This window comes from Acartia tonsa, chromosome 11 (genome assembly GCF_053477335.1).
Source record: "Acartia tonsa isolate MP-2025a chromosome 11, ASM5347733v1, whole genome shotgun sequence".
Classification (NCBI taxonomy): domain Eukaryota; kingdom Metazoa; phylum Arthropoda; class Copepoda; order Calanoida; family Acartiidae; genus Acartia; species Acartia tonsa.
In genome coordinates, this window is record NC_137270.1 from 34843224 (window position 1) to 34863405 (window position 20182).

At 33.1% G+C, this 20182-nt stretch overlaps 1 protein-coding gene across 1 annotated transcript; it reads left to right on the forward strand.

Moving 5' to 3' along the window:
* The first annotated feature begins 10058 nt into the window (after nucleotides 1–10058).
* LOC145331055 (uncharacterized) lies at nucleotides 10059–17532 on the forward strand. Its single transcript, XM_080175671.1, has 2 exons — nucleotides 10059–10524; nucleotides 16888–17532. The coding sequence occupies exon 2, from the start codon at nucleotides 16889–16891 to the stop codon at nucleotides 17243–17245; it is 357 nt and encodes a 118-aa protein (XP_080031797.1). The 5' UTR covers nucleotides 10059–10524; nucleotide 16888; the 3' UTR covers nucleotides 17246–17532.
* Nucleotides 17533–20182: the final 2650 nt, after the last annotated feature.

Genomic DNA, 20182 nt, shown 5'->3' on the forward strand with positions numbered 1-20182 from the left:
CAAGTTTGAACAAAAGTCTCACAATATCTGACATACAATTGCTCATGAATACAGGATAATCAATTTAATTAATATGGACCCAGTGTATTTAGAGAATAAATTGCTGATCTGACCAAAATCATGCAAAATTGTCTTGGTAATGATTTCAAAAATCAACTTACTAATATAGTATCATTAAAGCTACAAAAAATGTGGTTTTTAGAGTTACCACACTTTCTATATTATACTTAACTGTTATGAACCATTATGAAAGGTTTAAAACCTATAGGACTATTCTAACTTGTCTTAATTATCTGTTACTACTGAAGCAAGATACAGAAAAGGTTCTGAAAAAATTATAAAAAAATTTTTTGACAATGAATGTTGATTTTTTCTGAGAAAAATCCCCTTGTCACAAGGGGCTAAACCACTTGCAATGCAATATAGGAGAAACCATTTCTTTATATTACAAATCCTATAATATAAAGTGATAAGTTTTTTTTTGTCTAAATCCTAAGATTTCGATGACTACTTAACCGATTGAGTTCTCCAATTTAAGAGAGATTCACAAGGATCCTAAAGTGGATTTAGGCTATTTATTAAATATTTAAGTTTCGGGATAGTTTTAGGCCGGATATTTTTTAAATATTTAAATACAGAGCCCCTAGATGCTAGGGGCACAGCCGCTAGTTTAATATAACTGAATTGATAAATTTCTGCATTGCACAATCACATGCACTAAAGTGTGCAATTTTAAAACAGGGATAACGGATTATTATTTGGCCACGATCATACATGTCAAAAATAATCATTTATAGTTTATAGTTGTTTATTATTTACTTATACTAATAGATTTTTTAAATACTCCATAACTTTGGTTTTCAATGAGTATTTCATTATGTTAATAAAAGATTTGTATTACTATAGATTCTTATAACTTTTTTTCATACCTCCTTTTGATTGATTTATTTTGTATTTGCTGGTACGCCTCTAGCATTTAGGGAAGGGGTAGAAGTGAAATAGCCTAAAATCAACCCCTGACATCTAAAGATGTCTGAAACTTGTATATAATTGTATTATACCCTTGGGGTAAATAAAGTTAAGGTAGGGAGTCGACCTCCTTTTTTGAGAGGTTGATTGTTACCCTCCCCTAAAATAATAATAACCCTTCCTAGGACCTATTAGAACCTAGATTGTAAAGAATAAGAATATCGGTTCAGCGGTTGGCAAGATCCTGCATTACACACAGAGTCAAACGACACACACACACACACACACACATCCTGTTACTTTGCAGATTATGATTTTGAAGCTATAATAGATGCACATCCTAATATCATCATAATTGCATTATAGTTCTTGTCAGAACATAGGCCACGTACAATGGTTCTTCAATCTTCCTTGGAGTTGGCACGTTTTGAGGCATCGATGAAAGATTAGTTATTTCTCGCATCGTCTTATAAACGGCTTTCCGCGGATATAGAAAGTACAATTATGAGATTAAAACTAGTTTTTTTTAGCCCCGATGTGCCGAAGGCACCGGCTAAAAAAAACTGGTTTTAATCTTATGATTATACATTTCTATATTTGTAGAAAGCTGGATATAATACTAGACACCATAATATAATACTATAATGCTAGACAAAGTTTTTTCGTATGGATGAGAACCGGTTCCTATCCACCGGATTCGAATTTTTCTATCAACATCATAATATAAAACCCTAGAATTATACCATTACCAATTTCCTGGAATTTATCCTTACCAAATTTTTCTGTGGTCAACAAACTTTCGATTTGATTTGGGGTCGTCGTAATAGAAAACATTTAACTGTAAAATATAATTGCGTTTTAACCATTTGCACATGTGACAGCCAGGGTCCTACAGGGAAAAGACAATGGCTGATAAATCTATGTACATCCCTAATGATTTTACACAAAATTATCACATCTGTTAATTACAATTAGTGATTAAAACTTAACTTCATGAACCAACCAAACAAAATTCACTGAAGTCCCCGAAGTTGTTAGGCCAACAAATAAGAATACGTTATTATAAAACTTTGGGGACTAGTGTAATAAACAGCCCAATGTCCCCTCCCTCTCTGACACACATGAGACACATGAAGGTAATTGAAATGTGATCACGTACATGTGCACCCCCAATAGATTTATTACATTAGAATAATAACCATATCGTAAATATTCAATATATATTCATACAAATGAATACTCGCTTAAAAATTGTGGCCATAGGCGCCATTCAAAGCTTCTTGTTTCTTCTTTGCTTTTATCAGATTGCAGTAATGGTTTTTAATCACTAGCGGCTTCCCCCCTACCAGGGGCATTTGAGGAGGGGGGAGTTGAATTCCAAAACCCATTTTTTAATATTTAAATTTAAAAAAATTTAAATTGGGAAGGGGGGGAGAGGGAGGTTTTTATTTTATTTTTTAAAAAATTTAGGGGGGGGGGGTAATTTTTTTTTCGAGGGGCGATTTCTCTTGGGAGGTTTTTTACTTAATTAAGCTTAATCTAACTAGAAATGTTGTTTCAGCCTTTTATATAAGCCGAGAAAATCCCGTTTTCCCCAAAACGTTTACATACATACAGACGGACATTTCAAATCATAGAGTAGCTTCGCTATAAATAAATATGTTGCGATTAAAACAAAATGATTTAATTATAAACTTGATAACATGAATGTTGTAAATTGCAATAGTTAGGAGTATATTGCAAATATAATTGCAATGGCTTATGTAAAATTTTATCATTAAAGTTTAGAATGTTGATAATTTTTTAACAAAAACATGAATAAACAAGGATGACAACATCCATAAGTAGGAAAGGTAAAAGATTATGAATTGATATCGTTAAAAAAATTTTACTATAGAGCAGTGTCAAAGAATAAAAATTAAATTTGATAAAATAGGGAAATCATGAAACCTTTAAAATCACGAAAACTTAAAAATCTAGGAATATATGAAATGAAGTATATGATCATATTCAATCCCTGATGATTTCAGTCGTCAATCCTGAATAGGAATAAAGAAAACCACGATAACCTAAATATCTAGGAAACGATCTAGCACCCCAATTAAAAGACAAATCTTAATGAAACTTAGTGAAAATATGTAGAATGTAAAATTGATTAATCCCTGAAAAGGGGTTGAGAAAATCACGAAAACTTCAAAATCTAGAACCCTAATAATAGACAGATGGACAAAACAATGTATAGATTAGATAGACATAGGAATCTTCAATAAAAATTTCAGCCAAAACGTTTCTTACGGACAGACAAACACTTCAATACTAAAAAACATAGAGCTATAAAATAGTAAAACTTTAATACAGAAATAAGCTGGTTTATCTTAGGTACATATATTCAGAAAATAAAAGTTGATTTAATGATTTAAAGTAGTCTTATAATCCTTATATAAAAGTAACAGGATGTTTGTCTGTGTGTCTATAGATTAAGATCTCGCTAACCGCTCAATCGATATTGTTCTCATTTACAGTTGAGCTTCTAATAGGTCAAAGGAAGGTTTATAACTATTTTTGGAGAGGCTACCTCAAACATCACAAATGAAAATACCCTCCCACTCCCCATAAAAATCGGTAAAGTTGGTAGTCGACCTAACCCCTGGAACCTTATTTAGGCATGTTAGAATCTTCTGCTCGATTTCAAACTTTGCATGGTGATTCCTGTAGTAGTAAGGTACAATTAGAAAGCGTAGCAACTCTTTAATCAAGTCTTAAAAATTAAAGTAAGTCCTTTATTTATGTTTTTCAACAAATTTACTTACAATTTTGTTTCGTTTTTTTATACATTTATATTCGGATTATTCAGTTGTGATAAACAAGTGTTAATGTTCGTTTAACAGCTTCGTTTTTGTGGATGTTGTCATCCTTGTTTTTAGTTGACTTGAATAAACACCAATATAAAATATACAATAAGGGATAGGCTAGGATATGCTTTCTAATCAGGCACCACGAGTAGCATGCATGTCATACAAAAATATCCAGGGGGTGCAAGGGAGCCAAGAGATTGGTTCAAGTTCTAATGCTGAAACCTGACCATAGAAAAATACTTTTAGCGTGTGAAGTCTAAAAACACCTCGGAAATTGGACTAAAAAATTGTGTTAACTAGGTGATAGCGTGCCTGCTTGCTGTCGCGGAGATGTCGGGTTCGAGTCTTGTCTACATTTCGTCATGCTAAACACATTAAAAATGGTACCTACTGCTGCTTATCTGGCACGTGACTGTAGTGAGAGTAGGGGAAATGCCTTGGCTTATAAACAGGCGCAAATCATTATAAACAAAGGTCCTGAAACCAAAGGGTTTGGTTATCTGTTGGGTGTTACTTAACCGAATATCCTTGGGTGTTAGAGTATCGCATCCCATTACAGGCGGATGGTGCTCTGGATGATCACTAAAAATCCTAGGAGAATTTTGCACTAACACAAGAAAATAATTGTTAATACCCGAATACAAATCTTTAAGGGTCAGTTCGGGTTTCCTAGACATTATAGTTCTGTTGATTTTTTCTGAAAATTTCTTATTTTAGACAAAGGAACCTAAAAAAATGTATCTAAAAACCTGACCTGTCTTTGGGTTTCTCATTTTTTGTCAGCTAAAAGTGATTTGACAAAGATCTAAAAGGATAATGATAAAGAAACAAAATTACCCCTTCTGTAGATTAAACTTAGTGGTTGAAACGTTTGAACACTCAAATTAATGAATCAACTAATCAAAATTCACTAAAGTCCTCAAAGTTCTTAAGCCAACAAATAAAAAAACATTATTATAAAAATTTGGGGACTATTGTAATAAACAGTACATTGTCCCCTCTCTCTCTGTTTGAGGGAGCTCATTGTTATTTTTCCTAACTATTGTTAGGTTTTTGTACTCACACATGACCCAATCTTTTGGTACTCTTTAGTTCAGGGGGAGGGGGTGTGCCTCGTTGTGGGGTGGTTCCATACCCCTTAAAATACATTAGAAAAATATTAAAGAAACAGGTAGATGTGGGGAGATATCAATTTGTGATTCATTGATATGACACAGTCCTAGAAACCAATTTGTATTGCTATGCCAGGCTGCTTTTCTTCTGAGGGTGGAATGGAAAAATCTAGATTTTACGCGAATTTTTTAGGGGGTGGATGTAAGGGCATAATAATTTGTCGTGGACGAGCATAAATCTTCAAAAAAAAAAAAATTTTTAATTGTAAATCTTCTATATGACTAGGTTATGTCCTTATGTTCTACTAGTTATGAGGTAAACTCTCGTAAGATGATTTCAATTTCATTAATTTGTTTTTGACGGATGTAAAATAAAAATATGAATTAGATTACTAACAAAATTCTATATAATATTTATAATACAAAGTATGTCTGTCTGTCCGTCCGTCCGTCTGAAGCTTAAGATCTCGGTAACCACTGAACCGATCGGATTCTACTCTTCAGGGTATATACCTATTGGTCCTGTGGTGGTTTTAAGGTATTTTCTTGGGGGGTGGGACACCCCCAACCCCCAAAAAACAAAAAATCCTTCAACCCCCTTTTTTTTACTAGGCATCAAGGCGTCAGCCAGTAGCAGAGCCTATTTTTTAAATTCAAAGTCATCAAGGCGTCAGCCTGTAGCAGAGCCTATTTTTTAGAAATAAATTTTATATAGGGGGGTTGACTTCCCCTTACCTTATAGGGCGAAGCCCCTAGAGGCTAGGGGCGAAGCAGCTAGTAAGTAATATAAGTATAAGTAATTTATTAACAACATTTGTCAGAAGTTACTACTTTCTTTCAATTGATAATCAAATATGTTATTTCATTTTTAATCGCTGGTTATAGATATCTCTGTAATCCTTATAATAAAGTAACATGATGTTTGTGTGTATTAAAAGATCTCGCTGAATACCCCCCCAATTTTTTTCTTTTTCTTTTTAAAACTAAAATTAAAATAGTGGGGTCGACTAACAACCCCCCCCCCACCTCATAAAAAAAATCCCCCCCCAGGAAATTTTTTTTTATATTTATTTTTTTAAATCTAAATTACGAAAAATTGGTTTGATTAAATTTCTTGGGGCAAAGCCCCTAGAGGCAAGGGGCGAAGCCGCTAGTCTATAATACAAAGTAGAACGATGTCCGTCTGTCTGTTTGTTTGTTTGTAGCGAAGAATCTCGCTAACCGCTGAACCGATCGGGTTCTACTTTACAGGGTAGCTTCTCATAGGTCCCTGGAATGTTTATAACTATTTTCTTGGGGGGTGGGACACCCCCAACCTCTCTAAAAAATGAAAAATACACCCCCCCCAAAAAAAAAAAATTTTTTTTTTAAACTAAAATTAAAATAGTGGGGTGGACTACACCCCACCCCCCCCCAAAAAAAAAAATTTACCCCCCTCCCTTAAGATATTTTTTTTTACATTCTTATTTTAAATCTAAAATACAAAAATTTGGTTTGATCAAACCTCTTGGGGTCTAAGCCCCTAGAGGCTAGGGGCGAAGCCGCTAGACCTTATAATAAAGTAACATGATGTTTGTGTGTATCAAAGGATCTCCCTAACCGCTGAACTGATAAGTTTCTCCTTTACAGGGTAGCTTCTCATAAGTAACGGGAAGGTTTATAACTATTATGGAGGATTGTATTTTTTTTACACTAAAACTAGGGGGTGGGTCAAGCACAATTACCAACCACCTAAAGTGCCCCCAGAGGCCTCTATGGGGCGTATCCGCTAGTTAAATATAAAGTAATAAATATAACAGACTAACTTTCCTTGAAACTCCCAAAAAACCTTCAAACAACAAGGTTTTACAATTCTATTTTTTTAAATAATATTCTTGTGAATCCTTATTTCTTTACGGTGGTTTTAGAAATCATGGCTGTTTTTCATTGGTTTTCCCTATTTTTTAATTTTCGTTCATAATCGTTTTTCAGTATGTTAATTTTCGTATATTTATGTTAATTTGCAAAAAAAAATATTAAAAGGTAAATTAGAAAGGTTAAATTAAATCCTAGCAAAAGAAATTCAAAGAAAGAGTGGACAATGGCCAGTTTATTACACTAGTCCACAAAGTTTTATAAGAACGTTTTCTTAGCTTGACAACTTTGGGGACTTATACTGAATTTTTATTTTGAAGTTGATCGTTTAAACTTTTGAACCACTAATTTTAATCTACAGAAAAGGTAATTTTGTGTTTCATTATTAGGGATCGATATATATCAATTTATCGGCCATTGCATTATCCCTTTCAATCCCTGCAAGAAATTAATTGTCCAAAAGTAGAAAATTTTGCCTCCAACTTATTGACCAGCCACAAAATAACTATGGGCGCATAGACGTCCAAGCTATTTTTTTTGGGGGGGGTAAAAAATTTTAAGGGGGGGGTAATTCGTATTTGGGGGGTAAAATGGCGCGCGAAGCTCGCCAAAATTTTTTTTTTACCCCCCCCCCAAAAAAAAAAATTTTTACCCCGGGGGTAATATTTGATTGGGGGGGGGTGGGTAATTACCACCCCTGAAGTCTGTTGGGGGGGTAAATTTTGTTTATCCCCCCCAAAATTTTCCCCCGGGGTAAAATTTTTGGGGGGGGTAATTTAAGTTTTCTTAAATATTTAGTATTAAAAATGCGCGCGAAGCGCGCATAAATTTTTATGTTAGAGATTTTTTATTTTGGGGGGGGTATTCACCCCCCCCAAATTGTTTGGGGGGGGGGGTAAATACCCCCTCCTAAATGGTACGGGGGGCCTACGGCACCCCCAGGGTAGGGGTAAATTTTAAATGGGGGGAGGAGTAAAATGAAAAATATTTTAGGGGTGCCTACGGCACCCCCAAATTCGTTTGGGGGGGGGGTAATCGCCCCATTACCCCCCCCCCCTTGGACGTCTATGTATGGGCGTATTTTAATTGAAGCACAACAAATATGCATTTAACACTCAAAAGCAATTTCTGATTTTAGCTCTAGCCACAATGTTGGTTGGAGTTTAAACTCTTCAAGTACCTTATACCTCTCAACAACAACAAAAAACTTTTTTTTGGGCTATTAAATCAAAGTCTACGTGATTTTTTTCTCGTTTACAATCAGAGGTAAAAAAGAAATTTTATCAAGATATAATCAAGTTGCTTTAATGTAGCAAATCTACTGAAAAATAATTTTTTTTTCTCTTCATTTTCCAAAAGTATAGTGCAAACTAGCTTTAAATTTGTTCATTACATACACATGAATTATACTTAATTTTTATTTAGTTTACTTTACTTTACCTCTGCGTAACATCATTCTTGTGTAAAACTTTAAAAGGTACATTATAATACCTTGTATCTATCCCTTTCTGGAGTAAAGGCATAAGTCAATGATTTAAACAGTATTTAATCAGTATTAATCAGGGATCTCAAGGGATAAGACAATGCAATGGAAAGGATGATGATACACTAAAATTTCCATTTTGTAGGTTACAATTAGTGGATAAAACATTTGGACATTCAACTTAATGAAACAAAGTCCCCAAAGTTGATAAGGCAACAAATAAGAAAAAGTTATATAAAACTTTGGGGACTAGTGTGATAAACACCGTCCCCTCCCTATCTGATTATTAATAGTATAATAATTTTGAAAGGCAATATTTAAAAACTTCTTTAGTATACATGAATATAAAAAATGTTGTAAACTAACCCTAGGGCAGGGGCTTAAATCAGAAAGCCCCTTGGGCTATCTTATATAGGAATTTTATCATTCATTATACAACCCCCCCCCCTCCATGTGAACTGTAACAATGAAAAACATTACCACCCCTTTAGGGCTTGAGACATTTTTTTGGTGGATAATTAAGTTATATTTTGGTGGCAAAATTTCAATGCATACTTTGATTTTGATAGTAGAGTGGTGTAGAGGGGTTGTGGATATCCACCACCCCCCTTAATTTTGCCAGGATAGTGAATAAACCCTCTTCATAATTATGGGGGGGGGTAGGGGGGGTGTTGGCAATATTTATTTACGTATTACCTTTCCCTTAATCCCAGACCCCTCTTCTCTTTATTTACCTGAAAGCCACCACTTGGAAATTTAAACAGCAGTTGCCTGGTGGGTGCCAGGGTGACCACCCCCACCCTTATAAATTCATTCAATGTTACATTTTGATGATCAATTACGAAAACGCCTTTATAGTACATATTTTAAATAGATAAATATGATGGCTAAATAAAATAATTTAAAAGCTTGTTGAAAACAAAGCTTTTCTATAATTAGCATAGTTTTTTTCGTTAATTTGCGCATGTTAAAATTGTCTTATCGATTTCAAACTTTGCGTGGCTATTCCTGTAGTAGTTAGGACATCACATTATCATGTGATAAAATTATCCGCTTGATCTGATTTTTGGAATACTGAATTCTATGACAACAAATTAAAATGTTATAAGTGAAGCATCTCTATTAACAAGTCCTAAAAATATCAGTATTGTATTAATCATTATACTGTATTTAAGCAGTTTGTTTTGACTTTAATCAATTTATGTTCTGATTATTTAAATCTGACACTGATGTTGTCATTCTTGTTTCATTTAATATTGAAATAACGAGATTTTTGAATTCTTAGATCTGTGTAAAATTTTAGTAAACTAACCTTTGCAAGACTACCTGATTAAAAGTCAAGGCATTTCTCATTCCAAGTAGAAAAAAATGTCTAAAGTAACATCTTCAGTATAAAGATCCGCGCGATAAAAAAGCTCGAACCCGACATCTCTCCAAAAACCAGTTGACGGATTCTTTCACGCCGAAGCTGCATTTCAAAACGTTCATAAAACTATATTTGGTATTGGTCATTCTGAATTTCTTACGCAGCTTTTACAAAAGAGCGTTCAAGGGGTAGGGGGGGGGGTAAACTAAATGGGGTACAAAATACCGGCTGAGACGCACACAAGCAAAAAGGGAAGGGAATTCTTTTTAAAAAGGTGAATCGGAAATAAAGTATGGGGCGGGGGGGGGGAGGCAGAGGGTCGTATAAGAGGGTGGGGTATAGGGTGCCACCAGGGGGTGGGGTGGGGTAGAGGGTGTCCCGTAGAGAATATAATCATAAATATTTAGAATATTTGACTCAGTCGGATTTTGGAAGCCGCTCATTACCCAATACAAAATAATTAAATCACTAGAAAATCATTTTGATTTTTATATTTAAATCAAAGTGTCAGGCAGCGGCTCAATTCCAGAATCATATAAATTTTAAAATTTAGTTAAAATTAAAAACATTAAATTAGTTATCATTAGACATTAATTAACTGTATTTGTTAAATTAAATAATTTTGACTGAAGAAACTAAATTTTTGATCAAATTTAATCAAAAATCACAAAAAAAAACAAATTGACATAGAAAAAAACAAATGTCATTTTTCCAACTTAGAAAATTATTCTAAAGTAACAAAGAATAATAATTCTAGAAAGCCAACGTCACAGAAAGTCTGACAGAGAACAATATATTAGAACAAAGTTGTTGACACAGAAGAGAAACTAATTGAAGATTTATTTACTGTTTTTTTTTACCACCACACCAAAAACTATAATTCAGGTATTTATCATTTTAATACTTTTCCAAAAAACTGAAGATAACATTCATAAGTAGAAATGTTAAAATCTGCAAATTAAAGAGAAGCTGCAGTCAAAATAATATCTTTTTTTTTCTTAACAATATTTTACAAGTGTAGCAATTCTATCAGAAAGAAGAGGACAATGGGCTGTATATTACACTAATCCTCAAAGTTTTTTTTAATAACGTTTTCTTATTCGTAGGCTTAACAACTTTTGGGACCTTATTGATTTGTGATTGGTTAGTGCATTAGGTTTAGTGTTAAAACGATTCAATTACTAATTTTAATCTACAGAAGGGGTAATTTGTGTAACATCATTGTGGATGTGCATCAATTTATTGGCCATTGTCTTATCCCTTTTGATCCCAGAGCTTGATATTCTGCTTGTTGTCATTCTTGTTAAAGTTAAAATTTTCAAAAGATAAAAAAGTATCTAAATCTCAGCTTCTACCAATAACGAAATTAATTCGGGAAAACATCACGAAACCTATACGTGTTTATCAGCTGTCGTTGGGGGGCAACACATCGTAAAATTGACGACATCTCCATTTGCCCCCCAAATATTATATTAGATTTATTTTGCTTGTTGGTTATACCTATTCCTGTCTAAATCTAAAACTGAATAATATAAAGCAGTTTTAATTAGGGTTTATATAATTTTATAATTGCCGCTAAAGATATCTAAAACAGCTGTTTTAGAGTGAGCTCCCCTTCTTAGGAAAGCCTTTTAAAATGCACCCTAATTAAATTTAAACAGCATACATTTTAGTTTATATTTCATGAATATAATTATAAATATTTACATTAAAAATCTAAAACATCTGTATAGTTATACAGAGAGAGATGGGACAACGGGCTGTTTATTACACTAGTCTCCAAAGTTTTTTAATAACGTTATATTATTCGTTGTCTTAACAACTTTGGGAACCTCAGTGAATTTTGATTGGTTGATCCATTAAATTTTTAAAGGCGTAATTTTTTTGTATCATCATTAGGGATGTACGTCAATTTATCGGCCATTGTCTTATCCCTTTAGATCCCTAATAGTTATACTGTTCTATAAATAAAAAAAATCTATTAACAAAATAAAACGTGTGAAAAAATTGTGTTGAATAAAAAATTGTACTATTTATATCATTTGTTTAAAATAGTTTTTGTTTTCACATTTAGGCGTATTTTAACAGATACAAATGATTTTTAGACATTAAAATACTAATTTTCCTTAATTGAAAGATTTTTAAAGCCAATTTTATTATACCACCTATTTTTTTCTTGGTTTATGACTAATCTGGGATCTAAAGGGATAAGACAATGGCCTATGATTTGATGTGCATCCCCAATGACAATACACAAAATTACCCCTTCTTTAGATTACAATTACTGGTTTAAACGTTTGAACACTCAACTTAATGAACCCAAAGTTGTTAAGCCAGCGAATAGGAAAATTATTTTAAACTTTGGGGACTAGTGTAATAAATACCCCATGGTCCCCTATATCTCTGATGACTAATACTATACAAAACAAGGATGACAACATCCATAAGTAGCGAAGCTCAAAAATCATGGAAGATCATCCAAAATCAACTATAGAGTATTTAAACACAAAATAAAAATTTATTTAAAATCACGAAACCTTTCATGATTTATAATGTGGAAATCTAGGAATCGATCTAGCACCACAACCAATAAGTAAATCTTAATGAAACTTTGTGGAATTATATAAAATGTAAACTTATTCAATACCTGAAAATTTCAGCTTTCTATCTGGACTAGGAGTTGAAAAAAAGCTTGAACACTTAAAAAACTAGGAATCGATCTAGCATCCCAACCAATAAGCAAATCTCACCAAAACTTTATAGAATTGTGCAGAATTTAAATTTATTTGATCCTTGAAAATTTAGACTTCTATCTTTAATAGGAATCGAGAAAATCATCACACTTAAAAATCTAGGAATCGATCTAGCATCGCAATTAATTGACATATCTCAATGAAACTTGGTGAAAATATGAAGAATGATAACTTATTTAATCACTAAAAATTTCAGCTGTCTATCTTTTATAGGAGCCGACTAAATCACGTTTCCCCCAAAACGTTTCAGACATACATACAGACGGATATTTCAAATTATAGAGAAGCTTCGCTACTAAAAATGTACTTAAAATATAATTTCCAACCAACTTGCAATTTTAAAGGGTTATGTGTCAAAACAATGAAACAAATTGATTTTAATGAAATAATTGTAATGAACTTTTAGATCATGTCTAAATTCAATTGAAACTTTAAAAATCCAATCCTTACAATTATATATTACTAATGTTTAAAACCGTTATTTAAACTACTCTCATATAGAAAATAAGTTTTTGTGACCTTACTTTATAGATTTAAGTTTAAGAGCTAATTATGATAAGATTTGCTATTTCGGAACAAAATTTTATTAGGGGAGTTATGAGAAAACTAACGGATTTTCTAAAAATTTAATTCTTCTTAAACGATATCATAAAAAAAAGAGTTAGAACAAGGAAAAAGAATAAATTATCTTTAAAAATATTATTCTAGATGTATTTATCTTAGAAAAAAAGATTAAAATTCCTTAATTAAGATATGTCCCTTAAAACTACGGGCGTGATAGAGGAGGGTGTCAACACCCCCATCTCATCCCTTAAAATTATAATTAAGAAGGCTTACCATCCACTTTTTAATATGTCCGTGACAAATTTGAAAAATTATATGGAAATTACTATTAGGTATATTTATCCCGCTCCATACAAAAAAAGGCCAATTTCATATCTCAACGTCTGGGTTAAACATAACATTTTATTATTATGAGTTTTAACAACCCTTCCCTTGAATGAAAGACTTTTTTAATAGTTACATATTTCGTACTGACCTTATATAGGGTTGAGCTACTAGTTCAATCATTTTTAATGACCCCTCTCAAACTTTATGCTGAATTATACTATAGTTTGATAATGTTTTCTTATTCGTTGGCTCAACAACTTTGGGGACTTTAGTGAATTTTGCTTGGTTGGTTCATGAAGTTGAGTGTTCAATCGTTTCAACTATTAATTTTAATCTACAGAGAAGGTAATTATGTGCATTATCATTGAAGCTGTACATTGATTTATCGGCAAATTCTTTTGGCATTAATTGCAATTAATGTTGGTCTATTAATCAGGCAAATTAGCCCTTACATTGTCATGTCAATAACATGTCAGCCATTTTTTATAAATGCAATATAGTCGACACAAACCAATTATTGTGCATCATTATCCTCTGGATAATAGTTTTCTTGTTTTTTATTCTCCTTGAAACTCTGATGGGTGGGTCAGAATGTTCTTTATTCCCCTTTCCTCACGTTTTTAAACACCATCTTTAAAATTACCATTTTGTGGACTTAAATTTTTGTTTAATATGGTTCTATTTTATTTGCCACTTTAAAAACGTTTTTCTATTATAATTTTTTAAAAATGTGAATGTAACAACTCTAAAGTCTCTAAGTCATATATTATTTTCAAATTTTTTTAATGAATCTAAAATACCTTTTGAAGAAGAAATAATTGAAAGACATTTTGGGAATAGTCCCTTTCGTAACACCGCCCCATAAGGGGCGATTCGTCGTATTTTTAAAATGGCTTTTATAGGTTATTTTAGGTTAGGTTAGGTTATATTGGGTTAGGTGATTGCCCCACAGGGTTAGAGCCCCCCCGCAGGGGCTAGAAATAGGAGAAAAGCTACTGTGAAAAATACGAAGAATCGCCCCATAAGGAGCGACGTTACGAAAGGGACTATACCCGACATTTTTACTATTTCTTAAACTAGCGCTTCCGAATTCAAAAGTTCAGAAAGGGGCTAGAAAAACCATCCTAAGACTCAACTTGAAAACTATCACGGAACCTATGTGAAGCTTACCTAGAATTGAGAACCAAATCATTTCAGTAGATATAGAAATCTTAAGCTTTAGACAAAAAAACCTCTCTACTTTATATTATAGTGTACCCTTTCTTTGTAAGATAAGATTACAAAATGTAACATCAGAAAAATACCAATTTTATCCAAAAAAAATGTCTGAGTGCGTATTTTTTATGCTCCAAGCTAAATGGTAGCGTATTTCACGTGTTTGTCTTGGGGTAAAATACGTGTTTTACGTATATTAGGGTGTAATTGTACCTTATTTAAATTCTAAAATTAGGTCGTCTAATTTTTTTGACACTTTACCAAGGCAAAAAAGTTAACAGTCAAAGTATTGTTAAACCAGGGAGGAGGGGACGTTGGGCTGTTTATTACACTAGTCTCCAAACTTTTGCAAAACTGTACAGACAATATAAAAAATTATTTTCCTATTAAAATATACTTTATTATACATACCACCATATGTGACCTAATTTCTATTTTAGTTTTGCATAATACATCATTAAGGATCAGGTCTAAAATACGCGACTAGAAAAAAACGGTCATTTCTGCACGTTTTCTGGGCGTTTTTTATCTTGGCTATTTCAATTCTTTTCGTTCCTACTACGCCGATTTTTTAAGGTGGCTGTTTGGGCTGTTATTAGCTTTAATAGTTATTTTTAAAAGTAAGAGGGGTTACTTCATGTTCCAAACTTGATCCAAATATGAAGTACACAATTTTACGCAAATGTGTCGGTTTGCAAGTCAATGACAGAGCATTAAAAAAAAACAAAGTTAGTACGTAGATGATGTCTGTCCGTTTGTCTCGTAAGATCATGTTTACCACTGAACCGATTAGGTAATGCTTATCTAAGAAAATAATAAAATATAAGAATATATCAAAGAATAGAATAATTGTTATGGGTTTCAGCTATTTTTTATGGAGGACGGGATCGTGAACTACCCCTATCCCCCTTGAATAAGGCACTGACTTTCCACCACTTAATTTTAAGGTTTACCCCGGCCCCTAGAGGCTTGGGTCGATATTACAAGTTTGTAGATATAGTAAGAATTAAACTAGGATTATAACATCGATCTATATAGAAAATAATTAGTAAACCTTATCTTATTTGTAAATTGGGTTAAATTTTTTATTACACTGAAAAATTATGTTTTAAATTTTTGTTCATGTTTCAAATGTACTTTCGTTCATTAATTTGTACTGTAAAATCTTCTAAAAGTTTTAATTTGAATTTTATGTGTGTAAAAAGAACTGTTTTGGGTTGTAAAATGCAGAACTAGGGACAAACATACAGAAAGATAGAAAACAGACCAGAGCAGTGATTAAATTTTGGGGGAAGATTCAAGATTGGCATAAAACCAGGGAGGAAGAGGACATTGGGCTGTTTATTACACTAGTTCCCAAAGTTTTATATTAATGTTTTCTTATTCGTTGGCTTGATAACTTCGGAAACCTTTATTGGAGTATAGTCCCTTTCGTTGTAACGCACCTTAATGACTTTTGATAGGTTATTTTAGGTTATATTGGGTTAGGTGATTGCCCCGCAGGGTAAGGCAATTGACCCTGCAGGGGCTAAAAGGGGAAAAAAGCTACTGTGAAAATACGAAGAAACGCCCCTTAAGGGGCGTTGCCACGAAAGGGACTAAACCCCTTTATTGAATTTTGCTTGGTTGGTTCATTAAGTTGTGTGTCCCAAAGTTTGAACAACTAATTGTAATCTACAGAATGGGTGATTTTGTGTATCATCATTGGAGATGTACATCAATTTATCGGCCATTGTCTTATCCCTTTAGATCCTTGCATAAAAATTTGTCATATTTATGAAAATTCAACTTTATTATTATAAAATTAAAAATGCATCTTTTTAGTTTTAACAAAACAGTTCCTAACATTTTTAAACAAAACTTTAATACCCCTAAGCAGCATTTGTACTGTGCGTTTCATTTTTTAATCCTTTAAGTTTGTAGGAAAAAAGGATTTCAGCTTGTGCTTAAGCTTCCGGGCACATTATACGGTATGGGGATTGTTTTTCTATATTTCAGCAGTTTTAAATATTTTACTGAACAAATATAGCATAAAAATTTATTTATTAAGTCAAAGTTTGACAAAAAAAAACATTTATCCCATTATTTAAAGTATTATTATATGTATAAACACTTATTATTGATTGAATACATATGTTTCTCTATAAAAATAGATCATCAGTTCCAATTAAGATGTATGAAATAAGAGTTAAAAAATATATGTCCTTGCATTTTAAAGCTAACCGCTGAACTGATTTAGTTCTCCTTTGCAGTAAAGCTTTTTATAGGTCCATGGGGGATTTTGAAAAATGACCACCCTCATATAAAAGTTATTTTCTTTACTTTTTTCTTTTTAAAATTCAAATTTAATACCTACATATGATTTTAATAAATTTAATTTTTTTTTCAGAATGTATTTTGTAAGCGGAGGTGTGTACGACATTGCCAAGGAGGGGATAATCAGCATGGTGTTTGGCGGGGGCGCAGCCAATTCCCCCTCAACACCCCCACAAAACCAACAGCCAGGGGGCGCCGGCTATCAAAACTCCTCCTCCACATTTTATGATGCCAGCGGGTCACATAACAGCGCAGCAAAATTGTCCACAGATCAGAAAATAAGCTCAAACCAATTTTCCAGCAACCAAGAACATAGCAGTTTCGGCGGCAGCGGCTCCGCCCAGTTTCACGCACAACAACAGCACAGAAATAATTTTGATTTTAATCAGAGTAATGACGCGCTACTCATTAGAAATACAACTAGAGGTTGAAAATTTTTTTTTTCTCTCTTTTTTTTGTTGTATTTTAATATATAAATTATATGTATATCCCAAAAATGCATGTTTGTTAGAATATGTCTAAAAATGCTTTATTGTTTTAAATAAGTGTGACATTCTTTCTAAATAGGTATTTCTTGTTATATAAATGTTCCAAAATGCGCAATTTTAATTTAAAAATTTGCTAAATATTTTCAAAGATTTTTTTTAAAAATCTGCTCAAGCACTTGAAGCTCTATTTTACCTATTTAATGTATATATATATATAATATTTGTACAGGGTGCGCCACATAAAACCGGACTTTTTTAAAACGGCCATAGCGTCAAAACTACTTGACCAATCAGGACGTTTGACCCCACTATAAAAACCTTAGGTAATGACTTTTTAGCACAAAAAATCTTTGGACTAAGATGGGCTCGTACTCCGAGCTGGCCGCTCTTATGTTCAACAAGGTAGATTCGAAATGCGCTGGTGGTATAATCTAGATTCTCGACTATGGCCCACTAAATCGGACCTTAGCCCATCTGTAGATGAGGTAGAGTTATGTGACTTGCTGGGGATACTGTTAGATACATAAGTAAGACAATAAAAAACACTAGAGCTCTCTATCTCAAATGGCTTGGCTGTAGTACTCCGGCAAAGTGAAACGTGGCAGATTTAAAGATGTCAAAAACGTCAAAAATCGTGAAAATTTCTTGATTCTCGACGTTAGATACCCATATGGAACTTAAAAACTCATTTTAGACTATGGATTGCGCTGACAACCCTGGCTGAATCTTCATGCCATTTCTAAAAAGGTATTGAACGTCGTTCTAGCTCAACTGTGGCCCAAATGAAAGCCGCCGTCTTGAAGGGCAGCTTGAAAGTTGGGTGAATTTGGATCCTGCGGTTACTCATTTTTCTAAGGAAATGGGGCCTCCCAGCAGCCTGATCTTAATTTAATGGACATTTGGGCCTGGAGCTAATTTGAAGCATGCACCAATAGACGTGCCCATACTACAAAGACCTCCCTTATTGCCACTATCAAGGAGAACTTCGCCAGCTTGGACAGGTACATTTAGACCTGGGCGTGCCGGCGGTTGAGGAGGCGGGTAGAGGCGGTGATTGATCCTGAAGGCGATTTTATTGAATGATCTAATAGTCATATACCTAGTTAGCTTCCCAGTTTTTAAAATTTAATAAAATCTTTAAAATTGACGATTTTATGTTCATTTGTTCACAAATTAGAAAAAGTCCGGTTTTATATGGCGCACCCTGTATAAGCCTAAAAATGTCTTTCGCAAATCGTTAATCTATCAGTTTTCCTTATATAACTTCTTATATTTTTTTTTATAAAATTATAAAATGTAATTTTGATTTTTTATCTAGACACAAAATTCTTTTCATTATTTTACAGAGGTTGTTTCTTGAAAAATACAGTCGGAGAGTGCATCAATTGCCAGGAGGGAGGGAGGGGACATTGGGCTGTTTATTACGCTAGACCCCAAAATTCAAAAATAACGTTTTCTTATTTGTTGGCTTAACAACTTTGGGGACTAAAGTGAATTTTGTTTGGTTGGCTCATTAGGTTGAGTGTCCAAACGTTTCAACCACTAATTTTAATCTGCAAAATGGGTAATTTTGATTAACATCATTGGGGGTGTAAATCAATTGATCGGCCACTGTCTTATCCCTTTAGATCCCTGCTATTTACGCCTCTCCAATTATTTTTCCAAGACCCCCCCGCCTAAGATGTTATGAATTAAATTCTGTCTTTGTGATGTTGAAAATGTGATAAACCTAACATTAACTCAAATTGTAAATGTTTTTTTTTTACTTTAACATTGATTGTGTTACTGTTACCCCTATATAATATGCTCACTGTGGGCTAGAATTGAATCAAGACAAAAGTAAGTGCCGAGCCCTGGGACCTATGTATGGTGAAAATAGACATAAAACCATGATTCCAGGTAAAACCAAAATATTTCAGCGGGGGCTTTTTGAGAAAATTAGATTTAAAAATTTCAAGTTCAATTTTCACCCCCTAGGAGCTGCCGCAAAATAATGACAAGGAAAGCAAATATTATCTATTTTAAATAATGAACAACTTTGCTTTTATGAAGTCCTTCTTAAAACCTCTAAAACCTCTATATATATGATTTATTTTAGGCTTGATTTTCGTGACCTTTGCAAAGCAAGTGATAAAAATGGCCATTTATTAACTCCCTTCAGGAGTAGTTTTATGAAGAACTTTATAAAAGCAGAGTTGTTCAAAATTTAAAATAAATAATATTTGCTTTTCTTGTCATGATTATGCGGCAACTCCTAGGTTGTGAAAATTGAACTTGAAATTTTCAAATCTAATTTTCTCAAAAAGCCCCCGCTGAAATATTTTGGTTTTTCCTGGAATCATCATGGTTTTATGTCTATTTTCACCATACACAGGTCCCAGGGCTCGGCACTTACTTTTGTCTTGATTCAATTCTAGCCCACACAGTGTGCAATTTTAAATACCTAATGAATTATTTACATCGACACTATAGTATACTATACCTAAATTAGATTAGAATAAAACTAAAATATTATCAAAAGTTTTCTTTTATGCTCAATTAATATATCCCTCTATATGACAGCATCCATGGAAGCGAAGCAACTTTGGGGACTTTAATTGAATTTTGATTGGTTGGTTCAATGAATTAAGAGTCAAAACGTTTCAACCACTAATTGTAATCTACAGAAAGGGCAATTTGCGTATTTTCATTGGGGATATACATCAATCTATTGGCCATTGTCTTATCCCATGGTCTCTGAAAACCAACACTGCTAAGTAGATAATAGCACCACTTTCAACACAAAGAAACAGATTACCATTCAGAAGGATAACATAATTTCTACTTCTGTCGTAAAATTGCAAGAACACATGATGCTAAATAATGATATAACAAGGATGA

Excerpts from the sequence above, each read along its gene's own strand:
- LOC145331055 (XM_080175671.1), top strand. The coding sequence starts at position 16,889 with ATGTATTTTGTAAGCGGAGGTGTGTACGACATTGCCAAGGAGGGGATA.